Below are 20,601 nucleotides of genomic sequence, written 5' to 3' on the forward strand. Positions count from 1 at the left end.
TTTCTTGGATCGTGAATCGCTCATATCACTATCTCTATATATGCAACTGAAGATACATATTCCATCAGAAGCGGAATTGCAAGTCTCAAAACAGTTCCTACATGACCATGTGGAAGTTGCAGAACACCGGGATTCCAATATAGTAGGCTACTGAAAGAACTGTACAATCAATGACTGGCATTCCCGAATGCATATAAGCTTGCCGCTATACTGTGGAATCATTCTGTCCAGTAATACGTTTGTGAGAGTGGCTTCTCGGTCTTATCTCGGATAGACAAGCTCGGGACTTTACTAAGTCCCGGAGACAAGCTTACTGGCAGGTCTATGTTCCAGATGAGACAGTCGAACTTGGTTTTGTTGGTGTTTGAAAAGGAAATGATCGAGAAAATAGACCTGGACATTTTTGTTAATAGATTCAGTGAAGTCCATACACGCCTTCTGTTAAGATAGGATAGGACCTAACCTATCTATGGCGAGGATAGGCTACATTTCACTGGTGATGTGAAATACATTCTCACTATTATCATTAAAGGATTGATCTTGAAGAGATGATTGTTGATTCTGCACTAGAGAAAATAAGGTGCGATGTACACACTGTAGAGTGTAGCCTACAATTGTTTACAAAACGATCAGTGATAGATGCAGCGACTGCACCCCTCTTTGATCATAGTTAAACGCCTATTTTCTATTTGTAGGCTATAGTATCGTCGGTATATTTTATGTGATTTATGCAACGCATTAGAATAAACCAAAACAAACTCGAAGTCCATGAAAAGCAATGGATTAACTAACAAAAGAATCAACTACAAAATCATAAATTTTACTGCGGTTTCTATGCCAATTACTTAACCATTTTATCACTAGTTGATGGTCGGATGTTTTAAAAATGCTTTTGCTTCTCAATTTCTATGCTGTCGTCATTATACTGTTTAAGCCAAAGCATGTAATTATTGACTCTATAATGCCAGTTCCCGCTGCTGTTTCTACGATAATCTATGCTAATATAAACGCTGTAATGCGATTAATGTTTTTGCGTAATACCACATTGTGTACAAACGTCGTTTTCGTACATGACACGGAAGGTAAAAGTTGGGCCCCCTCTAGAATACTTTTTGCCCCTCCTGGTGCTCCAAGCTAGTTACGGGCCTGAACGTGGCCGATCTGTTGCTTTGGATTTATTTTGTTTTGATGGGGTTTTTGAAGTAGGCTATTATAAATAATACTGGAAAACTATGCTACAGCTCGAGCTGTTCAAAACAAACAGATTTTGAAAATTTTGTTTTGACTCAAAATTCCTTGTTTTTTTCTTCGTTTCAAAATATTTTTTTCATCGAAAAATTGGTATAGTATTTGTTACTTGAAGTTTAAGCTTGTTGAACTATAGTTACCTGCAAGTTAGGTTATTTTCATCTACTCAATGAAAGTTTTACGAGATCCTGGGTGTAACTTTTAAGTCTTCGTATATTACCCGAATGAAGCTTAGACTCTGGAGCAGTGGTTTTCAATCTTTGTGTAGGCCTACTGTTCCCCCCTTACAGAAGTCTACATTATCATCGGCCCACAGAAACTCATAAAAACGTTGCAAATTTATTACAAATATATTAAACAACCCAAACAGTCACTTAAATGAATAGAACCGCACCCGATCTGCACCGGATAAAGTGGTTGTTTGGGAAGAACACGAGTCTCAGCAAATGGTCTTTCTTGAACGAGATGGATGAGTTTGGTAATTTTCAATGAGCTTTTCAATACTGGGAAACATTTTGGTCAAGCATAATCGTAACTTGCACTGTTGGCTGGTGGATGATAGCAATAACGTCAAACCTGAAAACACTCTTGTCCAAATAAGACATCGGAAATGAAAGATTCAATGACCTTACCTCGTTACATATGGGCGACATGGTATTTAACAAGTTTCGTGATCATTCTAACTTTTTGAGAATGCGCTGTCCTTCGCGTGTCGACCTTTCTGGGTTTTCTCCCCTCTATTGTATGTTTTTACTGCAAAGCCCAAGAGGGCAATGTGATCCAATTTGATAATCACTGGCCTAGAGCACCACACTTTTCGACCAGACCATTGCAGTGATAATTTGCGAATGACATATCATTGATAAGTATCAATGTTACGTTTACCTCATTGTATTGCATTGCAAGGTAGGTCTACAGCAGGGGTGGGCGAACTACGGCCCGCGGGCCGCATGCGGCCCGCAAGACCATTTTATTCGGCTTGCCGGCACTTGCAGAAACTACTAATCATCACTTATTGTTTTAATTAAACAGATTACATGACAAAATATTATTCCCTTTACGAGTGTGTTTTTCTCCACTTTCAGTGCGTAAACGCACACACGTCAGTCGCGCATGTATTGCAACATGCTCTAACGCATTGTTTGATTCAATTGTTTGATCATACAATACAAATACGGTAGCAGCTACCGTAGGCCTACCAGTACTTCTACTTTCCTCCAAATAACTTTTCATTGTTATTTTAGACGCACAGTTTAATGTTTTCTACTTCGACAGGATTTTTGTTAAAAAATAAAAGATTTATATTTTTACTCTGTTGAAATAATGAGTGGTGAGAAGCGAAAGATTGAAGACGAAAGTCGTGTTTTCAATAAGGAATGGACTGTTAAAAACTATTTTATCGAAATTGAGAATAAAGCAGTTTGCTTGTTGTGCCGTGAGTCCGTGGCTGTTTTCAAGGAGTAGCCTACAATTTAAAAAGACACAACCAAACCAGAAGATTGTAAAAAACTGTGAACACTTGCACAAGTCTCATTAACTTTTGTGATGATGATTGCATAGCTTTAAACGTAACTGAGTATGAAATACAAAAATTGTGTTTATGAATATGCGTTTATTTACCAGGGTAAATTTTCCTACTTTGTAATGAGAGTGTGCGGTCCCCCGGCTGCAACATTTTTTAAAATGTGGCCCTCAGTACAAAAAGTTTGCCCACCCCTGGTCTACAGTATCACTACACTATAGGTTTGTTTGTCAACTAAAAATTTCCGTGCGTACATTGCAACATCACAACAAGCAACAGCTGTCATATTTACGTCGTTTTAATGTTACGAGATGCTATAATGATGTAAAAATGACAACTGAATAGGAAGTAGAATCAATTAAAACAAACATATTTTGAAATTGTAAAATATTTCGTTTGGTTTCGATCGAGGATGCAAATTTTCTTTATCTTTTGTGACATGTTACTTTGGAAAGTGAATGAAAATGTGTCATCATATTTTTGAACGTGGCACCACAATGTTTGAGTGGCCTTTTAAATGTTCCCCACTGTTTCCCAGTACATGAAAAATGCAGTGTAAATGTTGTCAGTTGCAGCTTTCACTTCACAGTAACTTCAACACCAGTAACCGCCAGATTTGCAAAACGTATTTTCAGAATTTCGATTACTAAAAATTCCTGTTTTTTTTTCAAATCTAACACCACGCATCCAAAAAACTTACTACAAAAAGATAAATATTATAAAAAAAGACAAAAAAGATATGTATTTAATGATACAATCAGCAATAAAAGCACAGTGCTCTTTGTAGATAAATCACGGACTTTAATTGTTGTAAACTGTAGTGCAACAAAACAAGAACTTTCGAAAGCGACTTTTACTCTGATCACAACCAAAGCAATTTGATTCACATGTTGGCAGTATTGGGGCAAGTGGCAGCTTGCACTCTCATGAGGATGGTTAAATTGGCAACCTCATTAAACAGGTTGATTTATGGTGTACGAGTTGACGACTAAGCATACTTCGTTCTGTCTTGCACCAGCCTTCGAATCGTTGTTCGTTGCATAGATGATTTGCATTTTTCTTGAACGAAAGTTTTGATTTATCTTAACAAAAGCTGATAATCAGGACGAATATAAAATGACGTTGCCAACGCTTCACTGAGTCGTTTTAGTTTTATTCTATCACGGTGACATGAAGTTGCCAAATGATTTCAGTTAATAAAAGTAGTTTGCATCCATGGTAAAGTTACATTTGAGTTGTACAATGTTGTTACTAAGCGATAGCAACCAAACAGGGTTTGTTCAAGTTTAGTAATGGTTGAATGGATTTGAAGTATGTAAAAATGTTGTTGCTGAGCGTTTGCAACCAAACATGGTTTGTTCAAGTCTATTAACGGTTGAATAGATTTGAAATATGTTTGTGGTGTCATGGTTTATGTTGGCTTGGTTTGCGCGTGATCAACTTGGTTACTTTGTTTGGTGCCGCGCTATTCTCGCATTGCAGCAACTTGAAGCATTGTAAAATAATATTGACTTCCAGTTATCAAACTTATAAGCGCTGCCAAGACAACTTGTGACAGAAAAAGGCTGTCGCGAATTCGCACCAGCATTGTTCTAAACGACTTGGGCTTAACAAAACTTCATTACAACATTTTGTTGTTTCGAGCAGCTCTAATTGCAAAGGAAACATTTTGTGTGAATATTTTTTGCTATGATAAGTTGTTTGCAGATAATTGGTACTTTGGTAGGTAGCTGCAGTTAACTGAAAGTTATTATGTTCCCTCCAGTCAGTGGCTTATGAAATTTCATTTTTGAGTTAGTTGTGGGCTATATTGAATGCCGTAGCTTTCAAAACAATATTTTGCTTCAATTCAACATTTAATTCTCTGATCCTCTTTCATTTCGAAATTGTAAAAATTTTTTTTATGGGTTCCAAATAGAAGTAAAATGCATGAGAATATTAGAATGCAAAAAATGTCTTGAAGTACAAAATGTGCGGCCTTGCTTACAAACTGCTTGGTCAACTTTTATCAAATTTCTCTTAAAAGTGTTTATACGTCATTCAATGTATTTCAAAACTTTTTTTTGTGTTCAGTTCAGTTCAGCAGATCATAGCCCTAAGAAGGCTGTAGACATCCCATTTGTCTTTCTAGAGCAGTGTACTACTGTTCATAATCATGACAGAAATCAAGGGATATATTCGAAGAGTTGCCATTCCGCAATCGATGGCATGGATTTAAGTGTCTTGCCAAAGACACAGCCACATGATCTTGAGTGGTGTCGAATAGGCCCCCTTATCGAACATCAAACTAAGGCTCTCGCCACTCATATATCTGGCCAATTCCTTTTATGTCAAGTTTGTTACAGTGGTAAAAAAAATGTCTTCCACTGATTTGGGTAAAGTATCTTTATTTTATTTAGATTTGATCACATTTCATCAAAATAAATTAACTTTTTTTTAAGAAAATATCACAAACTTGTAGAACAACACGGTCCAACTTAGTTTAGTTTTCAGTTGTTTGAAGTTGTATGCTTTCAAGTCGATGTGTCAATGTTTCCTCAAATTAGCGCTATAATAATATAAAAATTATCTTTGTTATCCTACATGATGTGACATCCATGGTCAAGGCATCAACAAAAGTGTGAGATATTCACAGAATTATAGACATATTTTATTATCATTGACCTTTTTTCTGGTATTGAGTAAGCTAATAGGGACATTGCATTACGAGATGCGCACTTGCGCAGCTCCGCTTTTCCGGCAACATTAAAAGGATCAACTGCTAATTTGTCAATTAATAACTGGGACCTGAAGTGTCAACACAGTTTAAATTACCAACACAGTAATGTTGTGTAGATTTATTGAACAGAAATCTTATTAGGGAATGGGTTGTATGGATTTTTTATCAAATCCAACTTTAGCCCTGGTTTTAAGATACAACAGTAGACTAGGTAATATTCCAAGACCTCTAGTAAACGAAAATTTAAATTTTCATTCAAACCAGTTCAATATAGGCGAATACAAAATGCCATTAAAATGTGTGAAAAAGACAAATAGATCTTTCCGACCTACACCAATTAAGCAACCATCATGAGTTTACCGGAATCATGGCTTACTTTTTGTAAGTGAGTAATTTTTGATCCCTTTTTTTAAAGCAATTGATCTAATCCTGGTTATGTCAGCAAGAAGCTGAACGAAGATCAAGTTTTATTGCGCAAACGGCCAGAACTAAATGCTCCAATGAGCGGAGAGCCGCAACTTGAAAAAGGCAAACCACACCTTGTACGGGCTTATTGATTCGCATTGTATCAATTAGGAACATATGTGGAAGACAAAAAAGCAGCATGCCTACGAAAACTCAAAGAACTATCTAAAATGGGATTTTTCACTTAGCATGTTTCTGTTTATAATTAACATTAAAATTTTAGATATCCAACAATGCAACACCAGTAGTCCAAAATATTTTGCATTGCTAGGTTATATGATGTTCACAAGCGAATCAATTCGATTTAAAGAATTTAGCCTTTACAGGATATTTAGAAGTAAGCTAATTGTAAGTTTCAAAAGACGTTGATTTTCTTGCAACCACATCTATTTACCGAAAGACTTCAAAATTTCATCTACTTTTTACGGAAATTACATTTGAGGTAAGTGATGCTGCTTTTGTTGATTGTTACAAAAAAATAAAAACTTTTAAATGTCTAGCTACTTGTATTTCTGCACAAAAGGGATCATAGCAAAGTGAAACATTAAGTTGTCAGTTAGATCACCATCGATTATTATTTGCATTGCTTTACATTTTTGGCTGATCTGCGTTTTTTTCATCACTTGTTTGTAAGTTTATCATGATACAACTTTAGGATGACTTATTGCAGCATGGTGAGGTTTCGCTCCTCAATCTGCACTTTTTGGGTGTGTATGCCACTACTCAGATTGAACATGCGCAGTTGTACATTTAGCTTAATCTTAAAATACAGAGAGACTGTTCACCAGGCATTTGATAAATAAAATGACTTGCGTTCTTCGGGTGACCATACTGGGTTGCCATCTGATGTTAATATTGATGTCCAGCTTTTATTTCCGACGTTTCGTCATTCAGGACGACTGACTTTATCAAGGGGGTTGAAACAGATAAACACTAAGCTATCTGTTCAGCAGCAAATTGCACAACACAAAAGCATAAAGTAGCAAGAACCAGAGTTAAAAAACGCAACAAGATTTCCACTCAATTCAATAGACACGCAGTGATGCCCAAAACAGTAGGCTACTATGCGACAGCGTAAACTCATCTATCTCTTTATGACTCAATGTTACTTTTTGAAAACAAGTGGGAAAGCTTTGGCCATCCTTCTGATTGAGAACACGTGCCTTTTGGTTAATGTACCAACTTTCTGAAAACAATCTTTCGGTATAATCCTTTTCAATTTGAAGAACTTAGTAGCGTTGGTATAAATAATTTTATGATCTAAAGTTATAGACATAGCTCTTTGGTGCTCGTTGATTTAAGATTACGTTTAGTTTGTCCAATGTACTGTATATTAAATCACATTCATGACACAAAACTTGGTAGATCAATCCTGAAACTTCATCCTTCTTTCTCGGGGCCGTTTGTAACTTGGTCTTTGGTAACCTAGTATAGTCACCAGAAGAAAGCAATCATTTGAATTAGCTTAATCTGTTAAAAAACAATTATATTTAAAATTAAATCCCATTGTGTTGATAAAATATATATACATTTTGAACTTTAAAGATGGCTTTGGGATAAAAAGGTTTAGCAATAAAGATTTAAACAAATATGAGTGACAGTGCTTTTAATAAGTGGAAACCCTGTACTGAAAAACAATCATAGCCAATGTTTAATACATGTTGCAGAGAAATCATAGAAAATGGGATTCAAGCAATTTAAAAGCACGCACATGGAAGACATCATGCACAAACTGAACGAGTAAATACATTTCTTTATATTTTTGCATTTGTGCACACTGGTTTATAGTGCTGATAATTGTGACAACTCAGTAAAGAAGAAATGGAATTGAATTGCTTGTGGTTTCAAATTGAAGAGTTTTGTTTCAATTTTCATTATGATATTTATTATATATGATGCAAATTAGAAACATTTAAAAAATCAATGATTCTGTTTTTTTTTTATGTTTATCTTGAATTTGATGTATATCATAACGTTGACACTGTACAAGAAATTGTAGGCATAAAACTTACACTTCACCAATCTCATATATAATGGAGAAATAAAACATAGTAACTTTAGCGGGTTTAGCATACTTTATTTCGCAATACAAAATATAACATAATTAAATAAAATAAACTCAAACGTTTTCGACACGTACGTGTGTCCTCATCAGGAATTAAATCTGCAATACATAAAATGAAAAATCGTATGATAAATTTGACTATGCACTGTAACTGTAACGACACTCTGGACTGAAAGCACAAACTGAACAAATGATACGAGAATGATCGCGAGTAAATTATGCGGTGGGAAACAGATCACGTGAGGTGTAGACTACAAGCATTGGACAAAACAATTAGAACACACACAAAAGGAACGATGAGCCACAGGCGAATAACTGCCGGTTGAGAGATGGATTGTTACGTTTGATTCTTAAGGCTTCCATGATCTTTGTCTGAAAATCAAATCTGCCTCGAGAGATGATTTTAAATCGATTTTAAACCAATTTAAAATCATCATTTAAAATCATAAGATCATGGAAGCCTTAAGAATCAAACGTAACAATCCATCTCTCAACCGGCAGTTATTCGCCTGTGGCTCATCGTTCCTTTTGTGTGTGTTCTAATTGTTTTGTCCAATGCTTGTAGTCTACACCTCACGTGATCTGTTTCCCACCGCATAATTTACTCGCAATCATTCTCGTATCATTTGTTCAGTTTGTGCTTTCAGTCCAGAGTGTCGTTACAGTTACAGTGCATAGTCAAATTTATCTTACGATTTTTCATTTTATGTATTGCAGATTTAATTCCTGATGAGGACACACGTACGTGTCGAAAACGTTTGAGTTTATTTTATTTAATTATGTTATATTTTGTGTGAAATAAAGTATGCTAAACCCGCTAAAGTTACTATGTTTTATTTCTCTATGGTTCAACAAAGCAAACTCTCTACCAAAGCTTTATCATATATAATGGTAAATCAAATAGCAAAAGCTGTTTGCTCTGGTTTCAGTGTTTTCATATTCGACACACTTAACCTTGCTGATGCTGGATTTGACTACTTATATTTCAAATAAGTTGTGTGCTTTGAACGTAATCCTATATGCATCGGGAGTTTGTTTTTACTTAAATATTCGTACTTGTTTCTAAAAGTGTTTAAAACAACTTTCTGTTTGGGCCAAATAAAACTCTAAAAGATTTAAGGCAGTTGGAGATTAAAATGGAGACAAATAAATGTTGCATTGAAATAAAATCTTATATTGACGTATTTAAAATTTTTCAACTCATCAATTTCCAAAATACTTTGGTTTCTATGAATTTTCACAGCAGTTGTCTAAATTGTAATAAAGTTGTTTTGATGGATATTTCTTGACTTGAATCTAGCCTACAAACCTTGAAAAAAAAGATTAATATTTGAATTTGTTGAAAATAGAGAAAGGAAATCTGGAAATGGTTATTGTGACGTCACTTTGACTGTGGGAGATGATGAATTTTCCAGCCACAAATGTATCCTTGGAGTATTTTCCTCTTTTTATCGAAAGCTTTTCTCTTCAGAGGTGAATTTTGTTAAGACCTTATTTGTTTCTTTGTTGATGGTGAGGAGGGAAACTGGTTACACATAAACCTCTAACTACAACAGAAAGTTTGTTCGGTTCTTTACTTAAAATGTTAAAGTTTTGCGAAAAAGTGCAAAAGCATTTTTTGGTTATCATTTGAACCGAATTCGGTAATCAACCCTTTAATATTTTGTAGATAATTTAGAATTTTAATCTGTCATCGTTTGTTTTCGCAACACAAAGTATTGATGTTTTCATATATAATAGGCTAAAAAAGTAGTTTTTCATATTGTAGCTAAATAGTAGCATACTTTAACTCTGAACACATAGGACTGCTATCAAAAAAAACAATTCATGAAATGATTTAGAAAGAAAAAAGGTTTTATGAAGATTTACTGAATTATAGAGAATTGAACATTGCGGTTATTACTTTTTCAAAACTATTCAATCACAAAATATATAGCAATTGTATATTAGGGTCTAGGGCTAGGCCTGGCATAGAAAAAATAAAACGCTTCTGGACATTTTGTTGTGTAAGCTACTTTATATAACAAGTATATACATTGACTGCAGACAGACACGCCACTGTTTCGACTTTTAAGTCTCCTCATTGCAATAAACGTAGATGTAGATTTGAGAGCATTTTTAGAAAAACAGAATTCACCAGATTAAACGTAATAACGTAAATTAAAATTGTTTTCACTTGAAATTTGAACAGAGATGATATTATTAGTTAAATTGAAAGGTATTTTCATCTTTGTTCAGCACTCGATTGTTTATTTGTAGCCTACAAGCTCATTTATTAGTCACATCATCAACATCATAATCTTGGTAAATGCGTAATGTTATGACTCAGCTTTGTTCATTTTGTGAATTGTTAGATGAAGGAAAAGTATGAAAGTAAAGCGAATATCCACGGAGTGAAAGAGGATACCATGGAAGCTGTTTTAAACTTCATGTATACTTGTGAAGTGGTGGTCACAAGTGAAAACGTATACAATTTGCTTGAAGCTGCAAATTATTTGCAAATTCCAAGTAGGTGCTGTTGACGATTGTTTACTTTAAAAGAATAAATTCATCTTTTTTTGTGTTCTACAAATGTGAGGAAACATTTTTCACAACAGCTTATGATAACTTTAATCATTTAAATTTGAAAACAACCAGTTTTTTGAACACTTTTTTTGTTTTTAGACGAAGATATCAGTACAACAACAGAAGTTATGATTTTTAACTTGTTGATGGATAGTTTTGAAGCAATTTTCGTGATACAAAAGATTATTCAATGGTGTCGGTTGTTGTTTAGATCTCAAGCAATATTGCATCGAATTTCTTCTTGATGAAATTGATGTGACGAATTGCTTAACAATTCAAGCATATTCGAAAATGTATAATTTGGACCAAGTTGTGGCAAAAGCAAACATTGTCATTGCTGAGAACTTTGAATCAGTCATTGATGGAAAAGAGTTCAAAGAGCTAACACCAGATGTGATGTTTGAAGTGATGCAAGTGGAAGATAAAAAGGTTTGAATTTTAATCATAACTCCAAACAGATTTTGATAATCACAAATTCCACAACAAAAACGAACCAGACTACTCGTCGAGGCATTTAAGTTGCAAGATTGTAAGTCATAATGGTCTTCTGCAGGTCACATAAACATGGCATGTTCATTACTCAAACCAGTCCATGACATCAGATGCCTATCCTTCATATTGAACACATTAAACAATGGCTAATTTGGCGGTATCCTGATTCCTGATACTTAATGCAAGAGATTGAATGTTAACGTACACAAAATTAATAAAAGCGCCAATAAGTGAATTCTAGTTAATGATAAGTCGATTTAAACCTGCGCAGCACAGCAACTTTTAAGCTAGTAATGCTGACACTTACAGGAAAGTGAAAATTTGTGACTGCCATTCATATTCAACAGTGTAAAAAATGTTAACAAGTACTGGACCTAACATTCTGGTAAATTATTTGTTTGGCCATTATTTGCTTCCTATTCCATGAACTGAGCGGGAGAATTTGGAGTCGACATTTGATATCTTGTTCTGTGACGTAATACTCACTTCTGATGAAGTGCAATAATAATAAATTGATGTCGTCATTCAGGTATCTTCGGAAGAAAATGTTTTTCATGCGCTCATAAGTTGGGTCAAACATGACGTCACCACACGTAAGAAGCTCATGGTTAAACTTTTCAGTTTTGTTAAACTTGGAAAATTATCCTGGAATTTCTTGCAAAATGTTGCATTGAAAGAGGTAAATCTGACAAATATTATACAATTTAGGAATCACTAACTGGCATGGTTGTGCTAGGAAAAACGATGAAATGAATATCATCAAAACAGTGCTGCCCAATGCCCATTCACTATTGTCACATATGTGATTATTTTGAAAGTATGTAGGAGATAGCATAATGTACTATATAATACCTGTGCAAACATTACGTCTAAATAAGATTCTTCAACAATAAGTGAGAAGAATTACGAGAAGTATTACATTCAGCTCACCATAGCGATGGGAAACATAACACGAGTTATAACAATAACAAGAAGTTTGAATACAACGTCACAAAACAATAAACTAACGTAGTGATGTAATCAATATAAACTAAGCAAAAGTAGTTCCACTCCAGCATACGGCTTCTGTTGTGGAGAAGGACTCGAGTATTTTGATCTGCAATCAATATCCTAAAGTTAAAACATCTGTACAACTTTGAAATTGCTAAATTTATGGCTCAGTTTAGTTTTAATTCATTGCCCGGCACTTTTCAAAACTGCCTTAAAAATGCAACGAAATTTAGAATCTTACTACTGGAAACTCCACCAACCTAGATTACTATTCATTATTGATACATAACCACTAAATTGTAACGGTCTATAAAATACTCTGGCCCAGAAATTCGGAATAATATACCAGTTGAAATTCGCAAACCCTCCTTCGCAACTTTTAACACGTACATTATTAGGAAAACGCCTAATTACTAATCAGACTTGCAATTGTAAGATAGTTTATGTTGGACTACCTAAAGTTTTAATTTCTTATCATCTTGGACAGCTTCACCATTATTTATTTATTTGTTTCAATTAGCCAATTATACTTATCATTGATGAGTTTAAGGGTGGGTGAGACTTGAAGCTTGACTTGAAGACATTGAATGGAAACTTCGCAGCATTCCGTTGCTTTGATGCTATTATTCTTTTCTTTTTTTAATTGTGATCTTTCCAACAGTTTTAATTTATATACAATGTGTTTTGATATATCGTAAATCTTTTTTTTTCAGCCGCCAATAAACATCTATCTTATCAATCTTTTGTTAACTTTTGTGCCGAAATTCAATTCAAAAATAGTTTGATTTGAATTTATGAAACCGATGTTACAACAAACAACAACTATCTGATAAATAATGAAATATTGACAGTAAACTTGCGTTTAAATTTGCTAAAGTTCCTTTCAATTCATCAGGAATTGATTACGACTTCATTGGAATGTACAAATATTTTACTTCAATCTGCAATTCCACGTGCTGCTGCAACTGAAGTTCTTCCCGCTCCTTCAACAAAGGAAGGTTTGGACAATATTTTAGTTTAAAATTTTTGTACTGCATGTAAGAGTTGTTCATTGAGTCACAATGTCCCACAGCGTTTATGACCAAAGTTTGTGTCGCATTATTGATGAAAGTTATTCATAGCGGAGTCAAACGATTCAGATCGTTTGTTTATTGACGTCACTAATCAAAGGTTTTGTTAGGAAAATATACGAGGAGTAATTTTTTCTACTTTTTATTAACAACTTCGAACATTGATCCAGTGCAAATTGAGGAAAGCTGCTGAATAATAACAAATTTCCAGAAATGCGAACGTTTGCCAAGAGAACCATGCTTGTTTACCAATAGCCTTGAACCAAATTTGATCTGGGTTTTGAAATCAAGACGTCAGTTTCGTCTTTCACATTAACATCGCTGTGTTTTACAAAAACTCTGGACATTTCAATCGTGGACGACGCTATGCTATTGTAGCGACGTCCACGTTTCAATTTATAACGGAAAAGCAGATAACTGACATTTTAACTCACCACATCCGGTGATATGTAACTTTTATAAAATACTTAAACCTGCAACCTGCATATTGCTTTTTGTATGTAATTGACACATCACATAACACAATGTTACTATGCTATTATCAGAGTGACTGATCAAGTTGTCTCAGCGGCGTTTCTAAGGCGCAGTGATAAACCAGAATTGTGCAGCGATATACTGAAAAATGCGCAGTGACAAAATAATCGTGTTTTGGACAAATAATAAGCAACGCATACAAACCACAAAGCAGATTTTTATTATGTTGGCAGTTTCATTGTTTTCAAAAAACCAATCAGTGTAAAATAAAGTTCGTTTGAAGTTGTCTAATCTATGACGTAATAATGTCAGTCTGGGCGTTTATCAGGTCATTTAAGCAGTGACAGTGGCGTACACAGGATTTTCTGAAAGTGGAGGGCCATTCAATTTTTTTTTGAATGAAAACGAATTAAAAAACGTCCACTTGCTAATAACAGCCACTAAGTCATATTGTGTAAGATTAGTAGGTGGTAGGTGATCAATCAACATTTTTGAAGAAAGGTGGTACTTCAGCCCAATGGCGCCTTCAGCGTACGCCACTTGCAGTGAACATGAATATTCACAGTAAGACATGAGACCACTTGCAGGCAACCGCTAGTACGTCAAACTATCAGCGACTGCTCGTACATCAACATGAATATACCATCGATCTCTGAATACAACACAAGATCTGCTATTTTGAGGTCGATTGACGATAAAAATCGCAAAGTAAAAGACGCCAAAAGCAGGGAAGCAAGAGTGGTTTGCAAACATTTTTAATTATTACTATTATAACAATGACAAAAGTGCGCTTTCAGAGGAAACAAAAACAATTCAACGCTAATTTTGAGAAAGTTAATTTCCTCATTCCTGCATAACATAATATACAATGTACATTGACATGACATCGGTCTATTGATAACTAACCTATAGTTGTCTTGCCACAAACCTCTTTTATGTTTTTCAAAGTTGTTCTTATTGTGACATCACATCAAAAGCGGTTTTAATTAAACCAATGAAGCGCTTTGACTGATTTAAAAAAAATTTAAGTATTTTTTAATATTTTTCATCTGTTCAACTTTTACTTATCAAAATGCAACTTGATTGGTTATTATTGGCTTCTCTTCAATTTTCCCCAAAAAAGCTTGGATTTTGCACAGTAGCCTAAATCAGGCGTGTGCAACCTTTATTACAGGAGGGCCATATATAAATAACTGGGTGAAACCGCGGGCCGCACGTTTATTTAACATATGGTTTCTAGTAGTTGCAGGAACAAAAATGTATTTTTTTGTTGTTTATGTTATTCTCATGGCACTATTAGGGGTTATCTCTTTGCAGATATAATAAGTCAAGACGCATAATTTTCGAAAGAAAACTGCTATTTAAATTTATTGTCACACCGACTTTATTTTCAGTTCAGTGAGAAATTGGCAGCTGGTTTTTTTTCCGACTGCTTTTTCTCAATTAACTTTAATGAAGTGCTCGCAATTCGAAGTCCATTTTCCAAATGTTCGTCTGTCAGAACCGATCGATAGAGAAATTTTATGACAACCATTTTAGAAAAAAATTGTTAGCACAAATACGTTGAGCCAAAAAGAGCCATTTTTGAAGCCATGAGTTTTTTCAAAAGTGGAAAGTCACCCTGTTTAAGACGTTTTCGGTAAAAATCGCCAAGATATGAATACTTTGCTTTCAAATCCGTTTTATCTTGAAGATCAATCAGTTCAAGTTGGATATCAGCTGGTGCTTTGTGAATGTCTGTCTTGAATGGCGAAAAGAATATATCAAACAAATGTTCATGAGATTTGAAGTCCTTGAAACGAGCCAAAAATTCATACAAAAATTTATCAAGTTGGTCTGCAAATTCAGTTTTCTTACCAGGATGCATTCCATAGTCTTTCAAAGTTGGAAAGTGGAAAATTTTTCAGTCTGTATGTGAGCTTTTCAAAGTCGTAATTTGTTCATAAAGCCTTTTATGTGACCATACATTTTTACGTACCAAATGATTAAATACAATGAATTTGCGGTCACCGGTGGAAAATTTTTAAAATGGCTGGGCTAACAGAAGGTGCTAAATTTGCAATACAATAATCCACTTCATAATGAATTGTTAACACGTCGGCCTATCAGACTAAACTAAATTATAAACACGTTTCGCGGGCCGCGCACAATTCAAAATTGGCACATCTTCGTGGGCCGCACAGATTTTCTTCGCGGGCCGCATTTGGCCCGCGGGCCGCACGTTGCACACTCCTGGCCTAAATGAAGCTGTGATACATAACAAGCAAAACCAAGAGCGAGGTAAACGGAAAAGCCGCTTTTGCTTGAGCTTGCAATTTTGTAGTTTTCATGCCACATGGTAGCCTATTATGTAACTGTTTTCTTAGAAAATGTGCAATGATAAAAATTCGTTAGAATTCGGTATGCAAGAACGGACTTGCAATCTCGCATGTAATGAGAATTCGTATACCACCAGTTGATAATGTGTGAATGAAATTCTTTAATTTTCCATCTCCGTTCAAACTTGCAGGTTCTTGCAGTGCACCTGCTGTAAAAATCATATACTCACGCTGATTGTTATTAAATTTTATATTGTTAAATATTTTAAACGTATTTTTTTTTTTGTTTCAGAATCGAGGAATCAATTTCTTGCGTTTCATGAAAAGAATGTGTGGAAGTATGACGTAAGAAAGAAAGAAGCAACTGACTTTCTGGTAAAACATTAAAGCTTTTCGGTTTATTGTTACTAGGATGAGTGCATTTGTTATTTGATGGTGTGCGCTCTAAACAAAAACTATTCTTGTACTATGAGTTGTGAGCTCCAAGTTCTGCTTCGTTGTTTGAGCTGTCTTCTTCCGGACTATATGTTTGGGCATGAGGTCATCAGCCACTCGACAGTCTCATCATCCAGGGCCTTCAGTCCAAGCGTTCCATGTTGTGGTTGGTGGATTGGGCAGTCATGGACGACATGGTCTACTGTCTGGTCTGTGGCACCACACTCGCATCCCGGTGAGGGAGCCAGGCCCCAAGTTGTTAATATTTAAATGTTCTTGTGTTTGTGATATCTTGCTCTTCAGCAAATGCATCACATGCAGTTGCAATGATTGCACTCGACGTTTCACAATTGATGTGAAATTATGTCGAACATTCAAGCAAGTCTTGTGAAATCGTGACGTTGTTGATCTTACACATTCTTAACAATTTATGTTTCTTCAGAACACAAACTTTGAACATGGGTGTGGGTCAGCTGTTTGTCATAAAAGTGAGGTTTTTGTTATCAGTGGAGAGGATACTAAAGTGGTTGAAAGATTCAATTTAAATGGTGAAAAATCTGGTTGGACTCAACTTGCTTCGACAAATGCTGTGAGAATTGACGCTGCTTCTGTGGTTTGCAATGGTAAGAATCCACTTGAGTTTAAACTCAAATTAAGTTTGTTGCACAACATGCAGACAAACTCATGTTTGTGACCAAAGTGATGAATATTAACAACGATGAGCGCCGAGTGCGCATGTGACGCGCACCACACAAGTTTGTTCTGGAGTGCCACATCCTCGCTAATGTTTCACCTTCATTTCACTCGATCAACAATTTTTTACGCAAATTTTACTATCGAGCGTTTATGTTTTATAAGTTGATGTTTGATGAGATTACTTTGGTTTGTTTGGAAGTTTGGTCCGGAATGCCACATGCTCGCCAATGTTTGCGTTTAATTTTACTCACTCAACAATTTCACTATCGTTGATTTAATTTTTCAAGTTTGATGTTTGATGATTTTTTTCATTGATAACGACATTAGCGCGATAGCCACTTTTTCATACCTCGTTCGATCTTATTTTTTAAACAAGTTAGGCCTAAATTTGATTTTACGAAATTAGCACAACTTTAAAAGTTATTATTTTTGCGCACTTTTTGAATAACATGCTTTCAAACAAAGTTTTAAAATGGTTTTAAAAATTTGTTGAACTTTGCATTGAATAATGCTGAAAATAAGCATTGCAATGCTCTTGTATTTAATTAAATTGATGTCTAAAATACGTTTCAGCACACAGTAAAAATGCGGGAAAGAATTTTCTTCTGACAGAAATTATATCTACAATAGCGTTCGATGAAAAACAACCTAGCAACATGTTGCGATATAAAATGGTTTACACTTGCACGAGTCAGTTTAATTATGCTCATTGGGCTCAACAGGCTGATATTGAAAATTATTAGTTACATATGAAGATGATGTGATTGGAAGTTCTCTGAGCGTGGTTAAGTTTATTCTTACGCAACTTACTACGTCGCTTCCCTCCCCCTTTGTGCTTAAAGTTTCTCTACATCAAAATCATCACTTTTATTATATATTAATGTCACAAAAGATTCATCAAAATCTATTTGAAGTAGTGATTGCGAATGTCTTCACCTAATAACAGAAAACAGGGCTGAGTGGTATCATGAAAAACTAAAGTAATGAAGGGCGCTGACTTTCTCAATGGTTTTCACCAACCTATTTTATTTTTTGCAGATATGCTAATCAAATTATGACGTCACGACCTGGTAAACTCTGTAATAACATAAATTGACATTGTAGGTTATTTAGCCTTCAGAACAATGTTATATGTGCTAGCAACGCTGGCTTGGTGACGTAGTGAATAGAACGCCCACCTCTTGATCGGTAGACGTGAGTTCTATACCTTGTCGGGTCGTGTCTGAGACGTTATACAGTAAAATTAGCACTAAATTGTGTTCTTGCTTAGCACTAAACATTGAAGAAATGGATTCGGTGTAACAATGCACCCGCCCGTACGGCTGCGATCACAAAGCGCTGAACACAACGCATTGGATCCAATACGCATATTAATGTATCCACAATAAAGTACAGAGTTTTATATGAAGAGCTTGTTTCCAAAACCGCTTAGGCGCCACTTTTACCAAAATTGAGTTTAGAGTGTCATTAGGTAGAGTATTACTATAAGTACCTACTATCAATTCCTTTTTTTCCAAAACCTTCTCTTTCTGCTTCAAATTCGACACTAAAAATTGCGTTTTCTTCCAAAACCGCTTACGCGCCATCACACTTTGTTTCCAAAACCACTTGTATCCACAATTAACCAATCATATTAAGCCATTGTATCACGTGACATATCGCTGATTGTTAAACCGTTTTCGTCATCATTTCGTGATAAGCAGCAGTGTTACCATTTGGCATATTTCACTACCAAATTCGAGATTTGGCAGAATTTTACGTTGTTTGGCAGTAAAATTTTGAGTTGGCAGAATTTTGGCAAACATTTTTGGTGAGTTGACAGTCAGTCTCTGGTCAGTTTGGCAAAATTTGAAATGTGTTTGGTAGTTTGAAGCATCTACTATCTGGCAACACTGATAAGCACTGTTATAGGCTTGCAGCCTATTGTTGCAGCTACCAACGGTGCTTAGACTGCTTAGTAGCCTACTTGAGCTTTATAACTGTGTTTTTTTGCTTTGTTTAAGGTGGATTTGGATTGTGGTGATGAATTAATGGTTCTCAGCTTGGAAAAATGGTTTCAAAAATGGGTTTTATTCTCCAGTTTATTTCCAAATCCGCTTATATCCACATTTCTAATTTTATAAAAAGGCGATTCTAAGCCTTCTAATATTCCTTAGATCTGGACAAACGTCATGGCTCAATTCAGTAGGTAGTTATACATCGTTAGAAATCAAAAGCGCATTACATTTACCAAGCGAAACTGTCATAAACGTTTTTCGTGGTTTTCTCAAAATCACCGAAAGTGGATGTAAGCGGTTTTGGAAACAAGCTCTTCATATGTCTATGTCACTTCATGTTAATAAGTGATAATAAGCCCAAAAAAAGAAAATAGATTGTAAAACACTCTGCAAATCAATAAACTCGATATCCAGCTTAGTGACGTAAAAATTATCTGAACGATTGTAGCGAGTATCATCATCGTGGTCGTCTCTATCTTGCCTCCTATTATAGGTTTTGTCTTCCTTTAATGGCGACGTATTAGAATGGATGTAAATGTCAGATGTAACATTGAAAGCCCATCATTCTGTGGTAAAATTAACGTGAGCAGAAGTCACATTGTGTAGAGCTGGAATAGGCAACTTGCACCTCGCGGATGAACAAGATGTTTTTTAAGTTTTTGTGGAATATTTCTTCTTTTTCCAGTCATTTTCCCCAAATATGGTTCATTATTTAGGAACGTTTGTTAGCTCAATTATCTGTTTAAACACAATAACATTCTGTGCACTTCTCACTAACTTTTATTTGAGCATTCACATGTCTGTATCGTTAAAAAGATATTTTATATGTTTAGTGGAGCACGGAGAAAGTTTTTCCTGAGTCTAAGTGAAAGTATGCTAACCTATTTTTACCCAGCAGAAACAAAAGTAGGTCTGTGATATGTCACGAAAGGTAGTTCTGTAATTGTACTGATCATCAAGGCTCCAAGATGTCGAGCCAGCTTCGCCAACATTACGGTTTTTGGTTTAAAATTTGTAAATATATTGGTTTAGCGGGAAGCGCAATGTATTCAATGGATGCAATCTGCTTTCAACAAATATCGCACGCGGTGTTTGGTTGGTCTTCACTGTGGAGCACGAAAACAATATTTTCATGGGACTTGCATTGAAATTCCATCTAATGTTCATAGCAAAAGGGTGGTTTGAATACTTGTTGTAGAGGTTAACTTTTAGTCTGCTGCAAAAAAATTTAGATCCAATATAAGTAGCCCACGTGTTGAAAATGTTGCTTGCCCCTGTCATAGAGGGCGACGTAGTTTATTTAAATTTAAGTTTTTGTTTATTTTTTTTTACAAAAAATTTATTTCCATCCCTGATTTTTCTCCGCTAAATATCTTTTGTTAGAGAAGTAATAAGCATAATCTATAATTTAGATTAATAATTATTAATTAATATCAAGTTATTAATATCTAGTTTTTTTCTCGTCGTCTATTTTTATTTTTGAAAAACCTTGTGCCATCCCTCATTTTCCTCTATCAGGAAGTCTTTTATAGAGAAGTAGCAGCA

General features: G+C 35.1%; 1 protein-coding gene across 1 annotated transcript in view; it reads left to right on the forward strand.

Annotated features, from left to right (window-relative positions):
* Positions 1-7,635: 7,635 nt before the first annotated feature.
* The window catches only part of LOC145774428 (kelch-like protein 6), a 30,199-nt gene continuing 17,233 nt past the window's right edge, over positions 7,636-20,601 (forward strand). Inside the window, exons 1-8 of the mRNA XM_082585677.1 lie at positions 7,636-7,694; positions 9,369-9,492; positions 10,374-10,527; positions 10,796-11,013; positions 11,606-11,755; positions 12,962-13,064; positions 16,221-16,303; positions 16,806-16,986. Of these exons, the coding sequence (XP_082441803.1) occupies positions 7,636-7,694; positions 9,369-9,492; positions 10,374-10,527; positions 10,796-11,013; positions 11,606-11,755; positions 12,962-13,064; positions 16,221-16,303; positions 16,806-16,986 (1,072 nt within the window). The remainder of the gene's footprint in view (positions 7,695-9,368; positions 9,493-10,373; positions 10,528-10,795; positions 11,014-11,605; positions 11,756-12,961; positions 13,065-16,220; positions 16,304-16,805; positions 16,987-20,601) is intronic.

This window comes from Aplidium turbinatum, chromosome 7 (genome assembly GCF_918807975.1).
Source record: "Aplidium turbinatum chromosome 7, kaAplTurb1.1, whole genome shotgun sequence".
Classification (NCBI taxonomy): domain Eukaryota; kingdom Metazoa; phylum Chordata; class Ascidiacea; order Aplousobranchia; family Polyclinidae; genus Aplidium; species Aplidium turbinatum.